The 21,144-nt window shown below is 41.8% G+C and overlaps 1 protein-coding gene across 1 annotated transcript in view; it reads left to right on the top strand.

Moving 5' to 3' along the window:
* Positions 1-4,152, top strand: part of LOC120985791 — a 79,997-nt gene extending 75,845 nt beyond the window's left edge. Inside the window, exons 22-24 of the mRNA XM_040413974.1 lie at positions 343-372; positions 497-550; positions 3,953-4,152. Coding sequence (XP_040269908.1) covers positions 343-372; positions 497-540 — 74 coding nt within the window. The 3' untranslated portion in view covers positions 541-550; positions 3,953-4,152. The remainder of the gene's footprint in view (positions 1-342; positions 373-496; positions 551-3,952) is intronic.
* The last annotated feature ends 16,992 nt before the right edge of the window (positions 4,153-21,144 follow it).

The following is a 21,144-nucleotide window of genomic DNA, read 5'->3' on the forward strand; positions in this document are numbered from 1 at the left end:
ACATCGAAGCATCACACAGGGCAAGGGCTTTTTTGTTTACCTTTTTACACTGCTAGGTGGAGGCTTCCACCTAGCAGTGATCCCGGTGACATCACTGGCACTTGTGGGCGGTCTATGGCGCTGCATTCCCATAAAGAGACCCGGTATGTCACCGGATCTAAAGAAAACAATAAAGCCCTTGCCCTGAGCGATACATGCTATAATGCCCCACTCATTCATGCTGAATGAGCAAAGAAGGGGTTATGCCCGGGTTCAGCTCTGAACCTGGACAACCCCTTTAAGTAAGACAATTAAATGTTAAAGTTACTTATATATTAATTGATGTCAATATTATTTTTTCAGATGCTGGTGAAGAAGTTATGAAAGAGACAGGTAGAGAAATAATAATTATATTCCTATTTTCAAAACTTTTCTGTCACCCTTGTTTTAGGGCCATCAATCCTTCTAATACATATAGATAACACCATATGTTAATGCACTGGTTTATTTTTTGAAGGTGGCATAATCAATGGAATTGGTGATATATTTGGAGGGCTGTGAAAATGAAGAAGTGAGTATTTATAGTTGCGCAGTAGTAAGAAGCAGAAATACTAAGAATATATTCAAAGACAATATACTTCTACAGAACAATCAATAACATAATAGTGTTGGGCGCTAATATTTGAATTACGAATATTTATCGTGAATATTGCAACTTCAAGAATTCACGAATATTTCGAATATAGTGCTATATATTAGTTTTTCGAATATTCATAATTTTTTTTTACTTGAAAAATCGGCAAGGTAATGATCACGTAATATGAAAATTTAAAGAGTAGCCCTAAGTACTGCTGAGGTGATGGAAACTATGCAACCATTCACAGGCTCAGAGTGGTATTTGAAAAGGAGACTAAGGAACACCCTAGGGACGTTACAGGTGGATTGAAGAGAAGAGGGAAATTCAGTAGCTAGATCATTAGAGAAGGTGTTGAAATTACAGAAGACCTGGAAGTGAGGGGGAGGGGGGGCGGGAGGGTTAGTTGAGGTATGTTAAACAGAAGTTGCGGGTTGAGTCTAAATGGGAAAAAAAAAAATGGATAGTCCATATAGACATTGAGAGGTTATAGCGCAATTGTGTGTAACATCAAGATATGCAACAATTGTAATGGAATGTATAATGTATGTATTGTTGCACTAATGTCGTAAAACATCAAGATGTGCAACAACTGCAAAGTGAAGGATGTACAATATATGTAATACTGCATCAATGTAAATGTAACCATCTATTTTGAATTGTATCAATTGGATATGGCTTATCTATTTCAATAAAAATGATATTTGAAAAAAAAAATAATGGAAATTTACAAGATCAATACAGGCGTGGGTCAAAAACGAATCTATAGCACTATATTCAATATAGTGCTATATATTAGTTTTTTAGAATATTCTACATTTTTTTCATCTCCCTGCTTAAATTGCTTGTCAAGGAATCATGACTTCAGATGGAAAAAAATGCTGAATATTCTAAAAAACAAATATATAGCACTATATCGAATTCTGTGATATATATTAGTTTATTAGAATATTCGTCATTGACGAATATTCTAAAAAACGAATATATAGCACTATATTGAATATAGTACTGTATATTAATTTTTTAGAATATTCGTAATTTTTTTTTACTCTAAAAATCGGCAAGGTAATGATGGCGTAATATGCAAATATTATGCGATCAATACAGACGTGGGTCAAAAACTAATATATAGCACTATATTGAACATAGTGCTATATATTAATTTTTTTGAATATTCGTCATATTTTTCCATCTGAAGTCATGATTCCTCCTTAAGCAGGGAGGAATCATGACTTCAGATGGAAAAAAATGACGAATATTCTAAAAAACGAATATACTGCATAGCACTATATTCAATATAGTGCTATATATTTGTTTTTGACCCACGCCCGTATTGATCGCGTAATATTCGCATATTACGCGATCATTATCGTGCCGATTTTTCAAATAAAAAAAAAAGTTGACTATAAGGAATATTCGAATTTGCGAATATTCGACGAATATTCTACAAAATCACTCATCACTTTTACATAATTGTACCAGCACAACTACTGGCAGCATGTGGAAATAGTATAGGTGACAGTTAAATTTGACAGTAGCAGTAATTGTAATAGTATCAAAAGTAAGGAAGTAGAGGTTTTGTTATAGGCAAAACTATCTGGCAGAACTATGATAATAGTGTGTTCCTACAATTCAAGAGTAGTGTCAGCTGGCATACATTACTCATCATGCATTTTTTTTTTCTCCCTAATGAAAAAGAATACCTTCTATGGTCAGTCAGCTAAACAAGGCAATTGTCTCTTGAAACATTCTGCTTCTCATGTCCTTCTAGAAGAAGTGTGATACTAAGTGGGATATTCCACTTTCCTTGTTTTACTTTCAGTTGAATACTATATTTTGAGGTCTCTCTGGTTTGTCTGAATTGAAACCCACCACATTTCGGTGAATTACGAATTAGTAGAATGGATTTGCATATACTTAATTCTTACAAACCCAAATATTTAGCAATTTGTTTCAGGCCGATAAACAGACATCTATACTTAAAAAGTATGTGTAACTCAGCTTTCTGTCCAAAAGGATAAATAAACTTTAGTGTCTCCTGACTGTCATTGCTCAGCCTTTTAAACAGCAAAGTAAGGAAAACAACTAAGCCAGCCTCACAGATACAACTAGCATTTTCAGGACAAAAAGCCTTTATCAGAGAAAGGAAATAGAATCAGCTCTTAGAGTTAAAAGGTTTTGGGTGGACCTCTGGGTGTCTGGGTGGGTAATATACACAATATTTCTCACATGTACTAAATAGTTTCCAAGGCTTCTAATCTGCTGATTTTGAAGTGGTAGCCTGAACCTGTTCAATCAGTGCTTTTTTTATATAATAAGATCTTTTATCTATTTTAATGGTTGCATCCCCACCTGGAGACATACTAGTTAGTTTCCTTTCTAAAAGGAAAGCAAATGAAACCTGTCTTATACCAGGAATCCAGCTCTTTCTGGGGAACTTCCCTTTAAAAGAGCTAAGATAAGAAACACTGTTTGGCTGCCTGAGAGGCCTTGGTTTGGGTACTATTTCTTCTTATGAAGGGTCTTGAGCATGCATGAGCAGTATAGTAAGCTATTCAATGCTCCTCTGGATTTTTTGGGAAAATATATGAAAATTAGCACCTCTTTCATCTGCTGACATCAGAGAGGCTCAGGGAAGCTAATTTGAATACCTCTCCCAGAAACCCAGAGGGGCATTGCCTGGACTACAATTCTCCACACACATACTACACATACTAATTGCTCTCCCTATTGAGTAAGAGTATTTCCCCAGACAATATATTGCCTAGAAACCCAGACTAGCATACTAATCTCTCTTAAGCTTTTTGGGAAATTCAATACAAATTCTGAACTGGTAGAATTGATTTTCTCATTATTACTGTATATATCTATGTTCCAAGATGTGTGGCACACTTTGTTACCTTTAAAATAAAAGAAGTTTCATAATACTCTGTCATGAGATATCTATCGTATATGTGTCTATGTATGACCACCTAGCGGTAGTACTGGGAATTGCAGTCTGTCAAGGGAATTACTAGCATGCTACAGTAAACTAGTAAACTTTTTGCATTAGGAATTGGCGCCTTTAATTAAATTTGATGTAAGGTAAAGTCACGCACCTTCATATGAGTCATTCGACAATCTGTACCTACTCTTTAAAGGCAGCGTCATTACAATGCTTCTCTAGTTATTATACTGCATATCTAGAGAATTATACTTCATACCGTAGTACTCTCGCAAATTAGTAAAGTGCTGTTAACCATTCAAGCCTTTATCTTTGTAGTTTTAAGAGTAAGATGTCTTATTCATTTACATATGAACAGATATAGTATAATATTAATCACGGTCTCTGTACTGCAGGTTCTCCAAGCAACCACAGTTCTGAGTGTAATCCTGCTATAAACCAAGTGATTGGAGGAATATCACCTAAATCAACAACACAAACTGGAATTTGCTCCTGACTAATTGCTTAAATATTATAATACATGTTCTTCATTTGCCATATAAACCTGCTATAATGACTGATCCAGTGAAACCAATAAACACAATCATATATTCAGGTCTGGGATAAGAAATCATTTTTTTCCTTTTTTTTTTCTTAAGGCTAATAATAATAATATAAAATGTGGCTATAATCGTCACGATCACCCTCAGTGGAGTTCACATGATGTGTGATTGTAGCTGGGCAGCCAATACAAAGACAATTGATCTATCTAAATGATTAATATTCCCCAGTAATACCTCAAAACTGCCACCACTAAAGTTAGTTTCAAGAGCTCACACTCTTACAGAAAGCCTTCAGTTACTCCCTATCTCTATATAATCCAAGTTTATGTTACTTAAATTCTACAATTTCCTCCCATACTATTATCTAAACAGGTAGCCCTATGTGCTTCACGCTTAGCACGTGGATTCATTCATTCAAGAACACAAGACAAAATGAATTAATGGGAGTTTAATATGACTGGGAGAACATGGGGATATGTAATAGAGATGGTTATTGGCCCATGCAGTCATGACAAACGCTGGGAGGTTTTAAAAGCCCAGTCCCGCCCCCAATACAAACACTGCCCATTCCCCTGAAGATGCCAAGGGAGCTTGGCGAAACATGTCGGGGGGCAGAGTGTTGTATATGTTATTTTAGGCAGTGAAGTGCCATGTCAAGCCAATACGTATGATATGTATGTCAGTACTTAGTGCCCAGGGAGGACGCTCTTAGTTAAAGGAGCGCACTGTGGAACTAACAGTGCGCAATATAAATAACTGTGACCACTAGTAAAATCTGACCCCAGGTATCACTGGAGAAAAGAGTTCTAGTGCCCCCTAGTGGCCTAACAGTACAATTATACCATAGAACAGTGCAATAAGACAGGCACCACTGACAATTTTAATGTGTGAGTTGTAGATATTATTTTATGGGTACATAATAAACGTTAAATTTTAATACTGTTAACCCAGAGCACGTGTCAATCTAGAGACAATTAGTGGTCTCTGACCAAAATATAGTAATATGACAAAAAGAGTCACAATGCTTATATACAGCGAGGAACAGAAGTATTTGAACACCCTGCGATTTTGCAAGTGCTCCCAGTTAGAAATCATGGAGGGGTCTAAATTCACATTGTAGGTGCATTCCTATTCTGAGAGACAGAATAAATAAATAAATTTAAGGAAATCACATTGTATGATTTTTTAAAAATGTATTTGTCTTGCACTGCTGAACATAAGTATTTGAACACCTCAATCAGTGTTAATATTTGGTACAGAAGCCTTTGTTTGCAATTACAGAGGTCAAACATTTCCTGTAGTTATTGACCAGGTTTGCACACACTGCAACAGGGATTTTGTCCCACTCCTCCACACAGATCTCCTCTAGATCTTTCAGATTTCAGGGCTGTCACTGAGCAACACGGAGTTTCAGCTCCCTCCAAAGATGTTCTATTGGATTTTGGTCTGGAGACTGGCTAGGCCACTCCAGGACCTTGATAGGATTCTTACGGAGCCCATCCTTGGTTATCCAGGCTGTGTGCTTCGTGTCATTGTCATGTTGGAAGACCCAGCCACGACCCATCTTCAATGCTCTAACTGAGGGAAGGAGGTTGTTGCTCAAAATCTCACAATAAATGTCCCCATTCATCCTCTCCTTAATACAGTGCAGTCGTCCTGTCCCCTTTGCAGAAAAGCACCCCCAAAGTATGATGTTACCACCCCCATGCTTCACAGTAGGGTGTTCTTGGGATGCAACTAATCCTTCTTTTTTCTTCAAACATGACAAGTGAATTTTAGATGAAAAAGTTCTACTTTGGTCTCTAACCACATGACTTTCTCCCATGCCTCCTCTGGATCATCCAGATGGTCATTAGCAAACTTCAGACGGGCTTGGACATGTGAAGACTTGAGCAGGGGAAACTTCCCTGCAATGCATGATTTGAAACCCTGACGGTGTAGTGTTCTACCGACAGTGAACTTTGAAACTGTGGTCCCAGCTCTCTTCATGTCATTGACCAGCTCCTCCCTTGGAGTTCTGGGCTGATTACTCACCTTTCTTATCATCATTGATACCCCACAAGGTGAGATCTTGCATGGAGCCCCAGTCCGAAGGAGACTGACAGTCATCTTTAGCCTCTTCCATTTTCTAACAATTGCTCCAACAGTTGATCTATTTTCACCAAGCTGCTTGGCAATTGCCCCGTAGCCCTTTACAGCCTTGTGGAGGTCCACAATTTTGTCTCTGATGTCTTTTGACAGCTCTTTGGTCTTTCCCATGGTAGTAGTTGGCGCTTGACAAACTGTGGGATGGACAGGGGTCTTTAAAGAGCTCTGAAAGGTGCTACTAAGTTAGATTAATGAGTGGAGTAGAGGTGTACTTTTTAAAGGCAAAGTAAGAGGTCTTTGAGAACCAGAATTCTTGCTGTTTCTTAGGTGTTCAAATACTTATGTTCAGCAGTGCAAGACAAATAAATTCTTTAAAAATCATACAATGTGATTTCCTTATTTTTATTTATTTTTTATTCTGTCTCTCACAGTGGGAATGCACCTGCAATGTGAATTTCAGACCACTCCATAATTTCTAAGTGGGAGAACTTGCAAAATCGCACGGTGTTCAAATACTTCTGTTCCTCACTGTATATGCAAAAGAGGGTGTAACAAAAGACATACAAAAATACAATGTGCAACAGTTTCTTAAAATAAAATAAAATAAACCAGACACCTAACCTTCACATAGGCTACAGTGCTGGGGCAGGCAGAAAACCAGGACAAATCTTCATCACTTCCATGAACCCCAAGAAATGACACCCAATCCTGTATTATTTAATACCTTATCAACTTTCTCTTTCCATATCTATCCCCCATCCTCTGATGTCACATGGGGAATCTGAGTATGGCTAGATTCATAACTCTTTTATGATGCCAGCCCTGTGTTATCTCGAGATGCTGAGGTGTAACTATCTAGAAGGCAACTTCAAAGGCTGTAGATGACAAGACACAGATATGTACACACAAACATATATTTAGGACTCACCAGGGAGGTGGATAGAGCTGGACCCAAATTAATTACTATATTTACCATATGGGGGGGCGTGGCCTGGTCGGGCATGTGAGCGGACGTGCCTGAGGGGAGCTCCTGACCTGCCGCCGGCTATCCTGAGGAATACTGTCTCTGCAGCAAGCGCCGCTGCTTTAACTTTTACTGGGGGGCTCAGGAGAGTGTGCTGGCCGTGTACAGAGCGCCATGACTCGTACTGGCAGAAAGGAGAGGGAGCTGAAGGAGGCCGGCGTGTCCACGCCGGTCAAGCAAGATGGCGCCGCATCGGAGGTGCGGGCCGCAGACCTGGCGGCCCGCTTGGGCAAATATGCCCGCTCAGCCACAAGCCTACCTCCATCTGAGACGCCTCCATCGTCCACCGATACATGAGGGGAGACAGATGAGAGGGTGAAAGCCTCAGAATGGCCGACACTGGGACAAAATCGCAAGCAGTTACAAGCAGAGGAGATTGCTGGAGCTGTAGCCTCTGATCCAACAGCTCCACCTAGTGGCCTTGGATCGCTATGTCCTCAGCATACAGTCGTGGCCAAAAGTTTTGAGAATGACACAAATATTAGTTTTCACAAAGTTTGCTGCTAAACAGTTTTTAGATCTTTGTTTCAGTTGTTTCTGTGATGTAGTGAAATATAATTACACGCACTTCATACGTTTCAAAGGCTTTTATCGACAATTACATGACATTTATGCAAAAAGTCAGTATTTGCAGTGTTGGCCCTTCTTTTTCAGGACCTCTGCAATTCGACTGGGCATGCTCTCAATCAACTTCTGGGCCAATTCCTGACTGATAGCAACCCATTCTTTCATAATCACTTCTTGGAGTTTGTCAGAATTAGTGGCTTTTTGTTTGTCCACCTGCCTCTTGAGGATTGACCACAAGTTCTCAATGGGATTAAGATCTGGGGAGTTTCCAGGCCATGGACCCAAAATGTCAACGTTTTGGTCCCCGAGCCACTTAGTTATCCCTTTTGCCTTATGGCATCGGGCTCCATCGTGCTGGAAAATGCATTGTTCTTCACCAAACTATTGTTGGATTGTTGGAAGAAGTTGCTGTTGGAGGGTGTTTTGGTACCATTCTTTATTCATGGCTGTGTTTTGGGGCAAAATTGTGAGTGAGCCCACTCCCTTGGATGAGAAGCAACCCCACACATGAATGGTCTCAGGATGCTTTACTGTTGGCATGACACAGGACTGATGGTAGCGCTCACCTTTTCTTCTCCGGACAAGCCTTTTTTCAGATGCCCCAAACAATCGGAAAGAGGCATCATCTGAGAATATGACTTTGCCCCAGTCATCAGCAGTCCATTCACCATACTTTCTGCAGAAGATCAATCTCTCCCTGATGTTTTTTTTGGAGAGAAGTGGCTTCTTTGCTGCCCTTCTTGACACCAGGCCATCTTCCAAAAGTCTTCGCCTCACTGTGCGTGCAGATGCGCTCACACCTGCCTGCTGCCATTCCTGAGCAAGCTCTGCACTGGTGGCACTCCGATCCCGCAGCTGAATCCTCTTTAGGAGACGATCCTGGCGCTTGCTGGACTTTCTTGGACGCCCTCAAGCCTTCTTAACAAGAATTGAACCTCTTTCCTTGAAGTTCTTGATGATCCTATAAATTGTTGATTGAGGTGCAATCTTAGTAGCCACAATATCCTTGCCTGTGAAGCCATTTTTATGCAACGCAATGATGGCTGCACGTGTTTCTTTGCAGGTCACCATGGTTAACAATGGAAGAACAATGATTTCAAGCATCACCCTCCTTTTAACATGTCAAGTCTGCCATTTTAACCCAATCAGCCTGACATAATGATCTCCAGCCCTGTGCTCGTCAACATTCTCACCTGAGTTAACAAGACGATTACTGAAATGATCTCAGCAGGTCCTTTAATGACAGCAATGAAATGCAGTGGAAAGGTTTTTTTGGGATTAAGTTAATTTTCATGGCAAAGAAGGACTATGTAATTCATCTGATCACTCTTCATAACATTCTGGAGTATATGCAAATTGCTATTATAAAAGCTTAAGCAGCAACTTTTCCAATTTCCAATATTTATGTAATTCTCAAAACTTTTGGCCACGACTGTACACAGTTGGGACAGCCTGATGAACTTACTGGTGAGCCTACTTTTAAAGATATATTCAAGGCAGTCCAGCAAAGCAATAACTCACTTGCTCTTCTCACCGCTAACATGGGAAGCCTGCAAGAAAGTGTCTCCTTTCTCTGCCAAGACCTTAAAAAAGTCACGGATAGGATGACTGAGGTTGAAGCCAGAGTGAGCACAGTGGAGGATCAACTGCCTCCTGTTAAAAGAGATCTGGGCAGGGTTATCCACAATGTAACCCTGTTGATGTCAAAAGCGGACGACCTAGAGAATCGTTCAAGAAGGAACAATCTCCGGTTGGTGGGGGTCCCCGAGAAAGCTGAAGGTCCTGATCCAGTATCCTTTTTTGAAGATTGGATTACAATTAAAATTGGCAAGGACTTGTTGTCCAGGACGTTTGCTATTGAAAGGGCGCACAGAGTGCCGTTTCGCGCTCCGCCACCAGGGGCCCCACCGCGTCCAGTTCTAATGAAGCTGCTACACTTCAGGGACAGGGACACTATCCTTAAAAAAGCAAGAGATCATCCGGAGCTACTGATCAATGGAAGCAAAATTGCAATTTATCCAGACTTCTCGGCAGAGGTCCAACGGAAGAGAGTCAAGTTCATGGATGTGAAAAGACGCCTTCGGAATCTACAAATCCCGTACTCCATGATGTATCTGGCCAAGCTTCGCGTAGTGGCGCATGGAGAAGAATGCATGGTTGTATTACATCTCGGCCCAGCTGCAACAGTTGAGGGGATGGGGAAGAACTCCTGGAGATGTTGCCTCGGCCAGATTGGTGGCACATATTATTGGGCACAGTTCTCCAGTGGCTCTTTTGGAAAATAGCGGAATTGTAGGTAAGCTGTCGGGGCACCCCACACTTTTTATGATGTATAAGTTTTGGCAAAAAAGCCGGGCGCTGTTATCAGTTCAGGGGTTTACGCAGTTTTCCCCTATCTGGAGGAATCCGCACCTTCCTGAAATATTCCAGTTAGATGGCTTTTCACCGTGGGAGCGCAAAGGAGTGAGATATTTATGTCAACTTCAGAGTGCTGCTGTTTTCAAGTCCTTTGAACAGCTGAGAAATGAATTTGGTCTCCCGCACTCGGCCTTCTATAAATTTTTACAACTTCGTCATGCCTTTCAGACACAGGCTAAATCTGTGTCGTTGAAATGCACTGTGGTCCCGTTGTTTCACCAACTCCTCACAAACAGCTCATCGAGCGGTCTGATATCCTCTATCTATAGGAACTTGTATGTGAAGTCATTGAAGCAAGGGGTCTTAGCAGTCAAATCTAAATGGGAAAGGGAGGTCGGGCCGATCTCAGAAGAGCAGTGGAAATCGCTTTTGGCGCTCACTCCACAACTGTCAGTTTGCGAGGGGCAGCGTATGTCCCAGCTGTTTTTAATACATCGGGTGTATAGGACGCCAGAGTTTTTATGCCGGATAGGTGTTCGGGAAGGTGCGGATTGTCCTAGATGTGGCAGGAGTCCTGCATCCTTGTTGCACATGTTCTGGGATTGTGCGGAGCTCCGGAACTTTTGGTCCGCGGTTTTAGCCCTAATAAAAGACGCATATAATATTGCAGTTCCGCCTGGTCCGAGAGCGTGTGTGGTCGGGATATTAGACATCAAAAATCGTCATCATCGTTTGGGAGTACAGCGTCTACTATTTCAAGCTAGGAAACTCATAGCTAGATTTTGGCTTAGACCTCAATCTCCGACTAGGGGAGAATTCCTCAATAGAATGTCAGAGATATTACGCTTAGAGAAAAGTGTGTATGTTAAAAGAAACTGTGCTGGGAAGTATGACAAAATATGGGATAACTGGGAGAAATGCAGGCTACAGTGTCCGGTTTAGTCTTTCCTCGTAGTTGGACTACGAGGTAGGAAGAGGCGCAGTATTGGTTTATGTAGGCTCTCTATCTCCTCTATCCTAATTTACTCTGGATGTATGCTGTATGAAGGTGTGTATTACTACGCAGGTCGGGTGTGCAGAGGTCTGATACACAGACAGGAGGTGTACACCAATGGATGTGCCTTTGACATGTTAATAAGATGTCCAATCTTGGAGTTGGGATCCGCTCCATCGCTTGGGTAGGGGGAGGGGGGTACTGGGCTTTAGTTGGGTAGGGAGGGTTGGACCATATCTACAGTTAGCCAATTGAGTATATTACTGGATGTACTAACAGCCCCAGCACCACAGATATCAGCTCCTTTCTTATCTTTTGTATGTACAGAGCTAAAAAAAACATTTAGTAACTCTGCCTTTTCCTTATCTTTGGTGACTACCCCACCCTTTACCATTATTTAGAGGATCTACCTGCTCTGATCTTGTTTTTTTAGCATTTATATATTTAAAGAATTTGGGGGATATGTTTTGCTCTCTTTTGCCACCTGCTGTTCGTTTTTCTGCATTTTTGCTAATTTTATCTCCTTTTTACAGATTTTATTAAGCCCTTTCTAAACGTCAAACGTTATAGCTGACCCCTCAGATTTGTATTTTTGCCCTTTTTTTGTCTTTTATTGCCTTTTTTACAGTAGCTCTAAACCATGGGGGGGTTTAATTTTAGCCGTTTATACTTGTTAACTAAACGAACACATTTTTTAGTGCAATTACTCAATGTGGATTTAAAGCTCCCCATTTATCCTCAGTATTATTATGTGACAGTAGCTGTTCCCAGTCTATGACCTGAAATGCTGCCCTCAACCCTGGGAAATTAGCCTTTTTAAAATTCAGTGTCTTTGCTCTGCCTGACAGAATTTGCTTATTATAGTTTATGGGGAATATAATTATATTGTGGTCACTATTACCTAGTGTTTCTCGGACAGTAACATTTCCAATAAGCTCTGCATCATTAGAAATTACCAGATCCAACAGAGCATTGCCCCTAGTGGGAGCTTCTACAAACTGGCCCATGGTCCTACTGCAAATGGAAGAATCTTCTTCCCTTTGCGGTTGACGCAGAACTATGACCCAGTCAATGTCTAGGAAGTTAAAATCTCCCATTATGACCAATGTACCAGCCTGTGCAGCCCGCTCTATTTGGTTATACAGTTGCATTTCTAACTCCTCTGTGATGTTAGGGGGTCTATAGATTACACCAAGTATTATTTTTTCAGTGTTTATATCCCTTTGAAATTCCAGCCATAACGTTTCAACATCCTCACCATTCTCACCCATAATTGCCTCTTTCACACTTGTCTTCAGATCACTCCTCATATATAGGCACACACCACCACCTTTTCCATTGACCCTAAATAGTGTAAAACCTGCAATGTTTACAGCCCACTCATGCGAAGAGTCCAACCATGTCTCAGCCACACCAACTATAGCTATGTGTTCTTCTAGTACCATAGCCTCCAGCTCCCCTATTTTGCTAGCTAGACTTCTGTCACTTGTGAAAATACATTTTAAATTACTATTACCTGTAAAGTGAATATCTGGGATTTTTGGGTTACCTTGGTTGATGTTTCTATGTAACAGGTTCTTGTTACCAGCAATTCTATATTTCATTGGTGTATAGTTCTGCCCAGTCTTCTCCCTACTTTCCTCACTAACCCCAGCCCCCACTAAATCCCCACTGTCCCCTCCTATATCCCACTTTCTATCTACACTATCTACCCCCTTATTAATATGATCCCCCACCCTCCCCCTAGATCCTAGTTTAAAAGCTCCTCCAGCTATCTAACCAATTTTTCCCCCAGAGCAGGTTCACCCTCCCCATTAAGGTGCAGCCCGTTCCTACTGTAGAACCTGTAGTTCTCCATGAACCCAAACCCTTCTTTCCTGCACCAGCTTCTGAGACACTTGTTTAACTCTCCTTGTCTTTCTGGTGACACTCGTGGCACTGGTAGTATTTCTGAAAACACTACCTTGGAGGTCCTGGACTTAAGCTTCACTGCTGTTCCCTAAAATAATTTCTAAAGATCTTCCATCACCCCCTGGTTTTCTCATTGGTGCCAACTTGTACCATGACCGCCGGGTCATGCCAAACAGGCATATTTACTAGGGCGTTCCAGATCAGGACTAGCCTCCCTTTTCCCTCTACCCCTTCTTCCTACATTAACCCAACTGCTGATCTGATAGTCCTGATCTTTCCCTTCTCCTCCTACCTCCTTTTCACTGACCAAAGTCAGTGCCTGCACAGTGTGGTCTAAGCCTCTCTCCAGTTTTGCAATGCCCCTAAGTATTTCAAGCTGCTTATTTAGATCTAAGAACTGGGCTTCCAAATATGCAACTTGATTGCATCTAGTGCATACATTGCACAGGACACACACTTAGTAGCATTGTCCATGGAGCACATGTTTAAATGGGGATGAACAGTAAAGAAGGAAAACTGTGAATATGAGTTAGGATTAGACCCTGTCTGCTGTAGTTAGAGGACTAGCTAGAATCAAGCCAACAATACACAAGGAAAATCTAGCAAATCTTGGTTACTTGCTCCTTGTCTTAGCACTCTGGTTCTTTAAACTCCACTTATTCAGAAGCCCACTTAGTATAGCAAGTAGTGATGGACGAACATCTGCCGGGACGGTTCGCGAATGCGATCGCACTAACGCGATCAAATGTTCGCGAACCGCAAGTTCGCAGCGGGTCCCATTCATTTTAATGGCAGGCGAACCTGAAAAACCTTCAGCTCATATTTGCAGCCAAGAAATAATTACTAGAAGTGCACAAATAGTCCCACAACATGGACAGTGACATACCAGATGTATTATTCGAATTTGCGATCTCCATTCATTCTTTTTTTCAATGCGAAATATCAGCAATATTATTTTCGCGTACGCGCATGCGCAAATGCACTATACAGTACCCAAATGCACTATAAAGAAAGTATATTGGTATATAACACCCCACTTCAATCAGTTTTTTTGGGGGGCGACTGGTATATCACACCAGTAGAAATTATTTGTTCCAATAACGCTTGTCCCTCTATATACCTGCAGTTTCGCAGCAGAACCGCACACAACTGCCGCACAATACAAATGCACTATAATATACTTTCTAACATAGAAAGTATATTATAACATTGTACAAGGAAGGCAATCCATTAGAATATACATAAAGATAAAACGTAGCTTTTAATAATTTTACTATGAGGGTCCATTCACACGTCCATAAGTGTTTTGCAGATCCGCAAAACTCGGACACCGGCAATTTGCATTCCGCAATTTGTGGACCGCACATCGCCAGCACTATAACAGAAAATGCCTAACCTTGTCTTCAATTGCGGACAAGAATAGGACATGTTCTATTTTTTTGCAGAAACAGAAGCACAGATGCGGAAGTGCGGATCCGCAAATGCGGATGCGGACAGCACATTCCGGCCCCATTGAAAATGAATGGGTCGGCACCCATTCCGCAAAATTGTGAAATGGATGCGGAGCTATTTTGCGGATGTGTGAATGGAAAAGATATCCCTCAAAATGAAAATAAATTTAATTATTAAAGTTAAAGGGGTTCTGCACTTTGTTTTAACTGATGATCTATCCTCTGGATGGATCATCAGCATCTGATCGGCGAGGGTCCGACGCCCAGGACCCCCGCCGAACAGCTGTTTCAGAAGGCAGCGGCGCTCCAGCAGCGGTGCGGCCTTCTCACTGTTTACCGCCGGCACAGTGACGTCACGACTAGTATCAACTAGCGTGGGCGCGGCTAAGCTCCATTCAAGTGAACAGAGCTTAGCCCCGCTCACGCTAGTTGTTACTAGTCGTGACGTCACTGGGCCAGCGGTAAACAGCGAGAAGGCCGCGGCGCTGCTGCCTTCTCAAACAGCTGATCGGCGAGGGTCCCGGGTGTCGGACCCCCGCCGATCAGATGCTGATGATCTATCCAGTGTATAGATCATCAGTTAAAACAAAGTGCAGAACTCCTTTAAGCAAAAAGCATAGATGTGGTATGCAAAAACAAGTGCTCGGCGGCACTAAATCAGGTGCTCGGCGGCACCAAATCAGAAACAATATGTCCTACCACAATCCGGGGGGTTCCAGTGAACATCCATGAATCCCGGAGGGAAAGCAAAAACCATCTATCACTGGGCTAGATGATGATGTGGTATTGAAGGACAGGGTGGGCAAAGAACTGTCCCTGATATTGCCCTACAGGGGGATGCTATTGTGGCCCTGATAGCCTAACCACAGACCACCCGCCCTGATAAGAGCGACCCCGTCCGGAACCTTACCCTATATAAAATTGGCCCTAGTAAGCCCCTAGCCTCTAGGCCCCTGACTTCCAGGTGATCACTATATAGATCTATGTGTTTTTGACTCATTATAAAAGTATATTATAAGTACAGTCCCTGACAAAAGTCTTGTCGCTTGTGTACAAATTGACCTGAAGTGCCGCTAAAATATATTTCTAATCAAGATTTTGTTACAAGAAATGGGTCATTTTAATCCCAACAGCTTTTGTAATAATGTTTCAGTGCAAAACGAAACTGACAAAAAGTATTCTAATATTCACAGCTTGGTAAAGCCCATTGAGTCAATTTTTGCCAAGACATAAGTGTTGTCGCCTTGTCATATGAGCTTCACCTGTGACTAATAATGGATCAATTAGGTCTCAGGTGTGTATAAAAAGAACCCCAATACACTAGACCTTCACATCAACTGCAAACATGCCTAAGATTCACCCGGAGACTAAAGTGTTGATTATCAAGAGGCTGAAGACCAGATCCACTGCTGATGTGGCAGACACCTTCAATGTGTCTCAGCATCAAGTTCAGAGGATAAAAAAAAGATTTGAAGAGACTGGAGACGTTTTGGACAAGGCCAGGTCAGGCTGACCCCGCAAGACAACTGCTCGAGAGGACCATTTGTTGGCTCAAAAATCCAAGGCCAGCCCATTTTCCACTGCAGCAGAGCTCCACGAGACCTGGTCACCTGAAGTCCCTGTGTCAACCAAAACAGTTTGTCGGATTCTGTCGAATCCGACAAACTGTCTATGAAGGACCCGCATGTCTATTTCATCATATAGTGACCTGGACAAAGTGTTTGACCACCTCAAGCTGTCTCCACTGCCGATTGAAAATTGGAAGATTGCCCATGACTTGGTTTCTTCGGGAGAATTCGCTGCTCCACCTTGGGAGGCCAGGTACCCAGGGAGAATATTCACACTCAATGACAGATCACTTAGGGAACAAATGTACTTTCTCCATCTATATTTAAAAAATGATGGCAGATATACACTCACTTAAAGAATTGTTAGGAACACCTGTTCTATTTCTCATTAATGCAATTATCTAGTCAACCAATCACATGGCAGTTGCTTCAATGCATTTAGGGGTGTGGTCCTGGTCAAGACAATCTCCTGAACTCCAAACTGAATGTCAGAATGACAAAGAAAGGGGATTTAAGCAATTTTGAGTGTGGCATGGTTGTTGGTTCCAGACGGGACGGTCTGAGTATTTCACAATCTGCTCAGTTACTCGGATTTTCACGCACAACCATTTCTAGGGTTTACAAAGAATGGTGTGAAAAGGGAAAAACATCCAGTATGCGGCAGTCCTGTGGGCAAAAATGCCTTGTGGATGCTAGAGGTCAGAGGAGAATGGGCCGACTGATTCAAGCTGATAGAAGAGCAATGTTGACTGAAATAACAACTCGTTACAACCGAGATATGCAGCAAAGCATTTGTGAAGCCACAACACGCACAACCTTGAGGCGGATGGGCTACAACAGCAGAAGACCCCACCGGGTACCACTCATCTCCACTACAAATAGGAAAAAGAGGCTACAATTTGCACGAGCTCACCAAAATTGGACTGTTGAAGACTGGAAAAATGTTGCCTGGTCTGATGAGTCTCGATTTCTGTTGAGACATTCAAATGGTAGAGTCCGAATTTGGCGTAAACAGAATGAGAACATGTATCCATCCTCTGATGGCTACTTCCAGCAGGATAATGCACCATGTCACAAAGCTCGAATCATTTCAAATTGGTTTCTTGAACATGACAATGAGTTCACTGTACTAAAATGGCCCCCACAGTCACCAGATCTCAACCCAATAGAGCATCTTTGGGATGTGGTGGAATGGGAGCTTCGTGCCCTGCATGTGTGCATCCCTCAAATCTCCATCAACTGCAAGATGCTATCCTATCAATATGGGCCAATATTTCTAAAGAATGCTATCAGCACCTTGTTGAATCAATGTCACGTAGAATTAAGGCAGTTCTGAAGGCAAAAGGGGGTCCAACACCGTATTAGTATGGTGTTCCTAATAATTCTTTAGGTGAGTGTATGTGTTGCATCCTTTAATGTGAAGGGTTTCCACTCCCCCTCCAAACGTAGCCAAATCTTCTCATATCTTAAGTCTATAAAATGTTCGGTTCTTATGCTACAAGAGACACACTTTAAGTTTGATAGGTACCCGAACCTCTCCTATTCCTTATTCTTGCAATGGTATCATTGTGGTTCTGGTTCCTCGGCCTCCAGGGGTGTTAGCATCGGGATTCAGAAAGGCCTTTCCTTTACATATATTTCCCATATTCAGGACAAAGAAAGCAGATATATTCTTCTCAAGGGATCCATTGCTGACCAGATTTACACTTTTATTGATATTTATGCTCCCAATGTTATTCAGATAACATCGATTGATGCGGTGCACGCACAGTTGGAATCATACAAGGAGGCTATGGTGGCGCTTGGACGAGATTTCAATGTGACATTGGAACCTACTCTAGATTCCACATCCAAGAAATCATCGATTTCAACCAAAGCACTAAGATATCTTAAGAAAAAAATACAATATTGGTCAGTGCTAGATGATTGGAGAGTCCTAAATCCCTCCATGAATGACTACACCTTCTTTTCAACAGTCCATGGCTCTTATCAGAGACTTGATTATCTATTTATATCCAAAGAACACTTACAATTATGCACCCGGGCACGTATAGGCACTATGCACTTGTCTGACCATTCTTCTATGTTCCTCACCATCTTAACGCCAACCATGGCATCTCGGTCATTTAGATGGCGTTTAAATGAACAGTTAATATATCATGGAGAGCACTTGACCCAAGCGCAAAAGCTACTCGAGGAATTTTCTCCCTCTTAACTCCCTACAAGGGACCTCATACCACACCTTGTAGGATACCCATAAGGCATATATGAGGGGACAATTTATATCTATGGGTGCTAAATTTAAAAAAGACAGAAAATCCCAAATAGAAGCACTCTTATCTCAGATACAAAAGATAGAGACTACATAAACAATCCGTACTAGACGCTCACCTAACTGCCCTGACGGACTTAAGAGCATCATTGAAAGACTTACTAAACACAAACTCAGCCAAGTTTTTTGTTCACTCCCAATTCAAATACTATGCTCATGGGGACAAGGCTTCTAAATTTATGATGCAGCACATCAAACAGAGGAAATCCCATAACTTTATCACAAAATTAGAACCCCAGGAGGGGAGGAGGTTTTTACTACACCAGCTATAGCTAAGCAGTTCCAAAAATTTTACCACACTGTATACAATCTAAGGGAAACTGACTCGAAGGACCAGCCTTCTTCCCCTCAAGCAGAAATGGCAATATTTTCCTTCAATCTCTCTCACTGCCCACCCTATCAGCCTCTCAATCAAGATTCTTACAAACCTCGTTTACTATGGACGAACTAGAGATGGCAATGAAACAGCTCCAAAATGGGAAATGCCCTGGACCTGATGGATTCCCTGCATTATACTATCACACTTTTTATAAAACCCTAGGAACATCCCTGTTTGCAATATGCAACATCTCCCTGTCTGGTGTCCCCCTGTCGGAAGACATGACCAGAGCCCATATTACCTTAATTCCTAAAGAAGGGAAGGATAGATCTAACTGTGCAAACTATCGCCCAATTCCCCTGTTAAATCTGGACCTGAAATTATTAGCTAAAATGCTAGCTACAAATTTTTCGTGGCTCCTACCATGTCTGATCCAATCAGACCAAGTGGGTTTCATTCAGGGCAGGGAGGGCAGGGACAATACGACAAGAGTCTTCAATGCTATATACCATTCTAAGAGACTTAAGCCCCTTTGTTCCTTCTCAGCACGGATGCTGAGAAGGCTTTCAATAGAATGAATTGGAGCTATATGCGGGTGGTGCTGTCGACCTTTGGATTCCCAGAGCCTTTTATTTCAGCAGTGTTTTTCCCTTTATACGCATGCATCAGCTTCAGTCATGATTAATGACACGGTTTCACCCTCATTTACATTTCGGACCGGCACCAGACAGGGATGCCCCCTTTTCCCCCTATTATTTGTGCTTGTTATTGAGTCATTATTACAAGCGGTTAGGAAGAAAGCTGGGATTCAGGGAATTAAAATGTGCCCCCATGAGCATAAATTAGCTACCTTTGCAGATGACTTACTCATTATGACCACACACCCTACAACCTCTTTACCTCATATCTATCGTATATATTGGAACAGTTTAGCTCTTTCTCAGACTTTAAAATCAATTTGAATAAATCATGTTAAGTTTAGACCTCTCTGACTCAGTCAAACAAGACTTAATAGCTAACTCCTCCTTTAACTCGGATACCCCGTATATCACGTATCTTGGTATCAAAATAGGACCAAACTCGTCGGAACTGTTCCGACTTAATTATATTCCTCTCTTGCACTCGATAACAGACCAGCTAAACACACTAAAATATTTTATGCTGTCCTGGTTCGGCAGGAAAAATGTTGTCACATCAGTTATTCTGCCCAAAGTGACTTACCCATCCCTGTCCCGAGATCATACTACGCCACACAGAAAAATCAAATCCGAGGCTTTATATGGGCGGGAGGGAGGGCGCTCACAGCCAATTCTACTTTCAGCAAGCCCAAGTCTTTTGGGGGGGATCGGCCTCCCCCATCCGGAGATGTACGGGAGAGCCATTCTCATATCAAAAGTAGTTAACTGGTTTACTAGAAGGCCTTGTAGAGCATGGGTCTCAATGGAACAGACGAGCTTCAGTTCGCTTTTTTTGGGACTATTAGTAGGTAGGAAGGAATATTTATATGAGAATAGAACATCCAACCTGATTGTTAAAACCACTCTGTCTGCTTGGAAATGGCTACAGGATTCTCCCTATGCTATTCCAGTACCATCACCTTTAATTCAAATTTACGTGACAGCTTACCCCACTCCATACGGTCCTCTACACAATCAGTTTTGACACTATTTACTGAGGGAGAGGAGGTTTTGGGAGGAGAAGCTATATCGCAATTATTTCCTGAAAGAATATTTTTTCCTCCTCTGATCTCATTTTTATGGGCATTTATCCATAAACATGTGCCTAAATGTGCATTATTGCACCCATTAACATGGCTTGAGAGTCTATTTTTATATCAGAAGATGCATACTAAGATGATCTCACAAATATACAATAGATTATGCACCCCTATACTCATGCCCAAACCAGCCTTTATTGGTCTGTGGGAGAGAGATCTAGGTATATCTTTTACCCCATCAGAGATAATACAATTGTTCCTAGTGCCTCACAAGATGTCCACATGTGTCAGAACACAGGAGAATGTATATAAGATCTTAGCCAAATGGTATAAGACCCCTGACATCACATGCCTATATAGTACCAATGGAGGGGAGATCTGTTGGAGATGTAATAAATAGAAAGGGTCATATTTTCATATTTGGTGGAGTTGTCCGCTGCTTCAGGCTTGGTGGTCAGAGATTTTCAGCAAGTGCAATAAGATATGCAATCTATCAATCCCGCTATCACCTCAGTTAGCATTGTTGGGAGTCTCCACCAGCAACTCTGCTATAGACCCTCCTCCTCTTTTCAAACATCTCCTCAGGGCAGCTCGCCTCTTGATCCCACGTTATTGGTTGTCCTCTGAACTTCCATCTATATCTCAATGGATCGGAAAGGTAAGATAGTAACATAGTTTATAAGGCCGAAAAAAGACATCTGTCCATCCAGTTCGGC

This window comes from Bufo bufo, chromosome 1 (genome assembly GCF_905171765.1).
Source record: "Bufo bufo chromosome 1, aBufBuf1.1, whole genome shotgun sequence".
NCBI classification, from domain to species: Eukaryota; Metazoa; Chordata; class Amphibia; order Anura; family Bufonidae; genus Bufo; species Bufo bufo.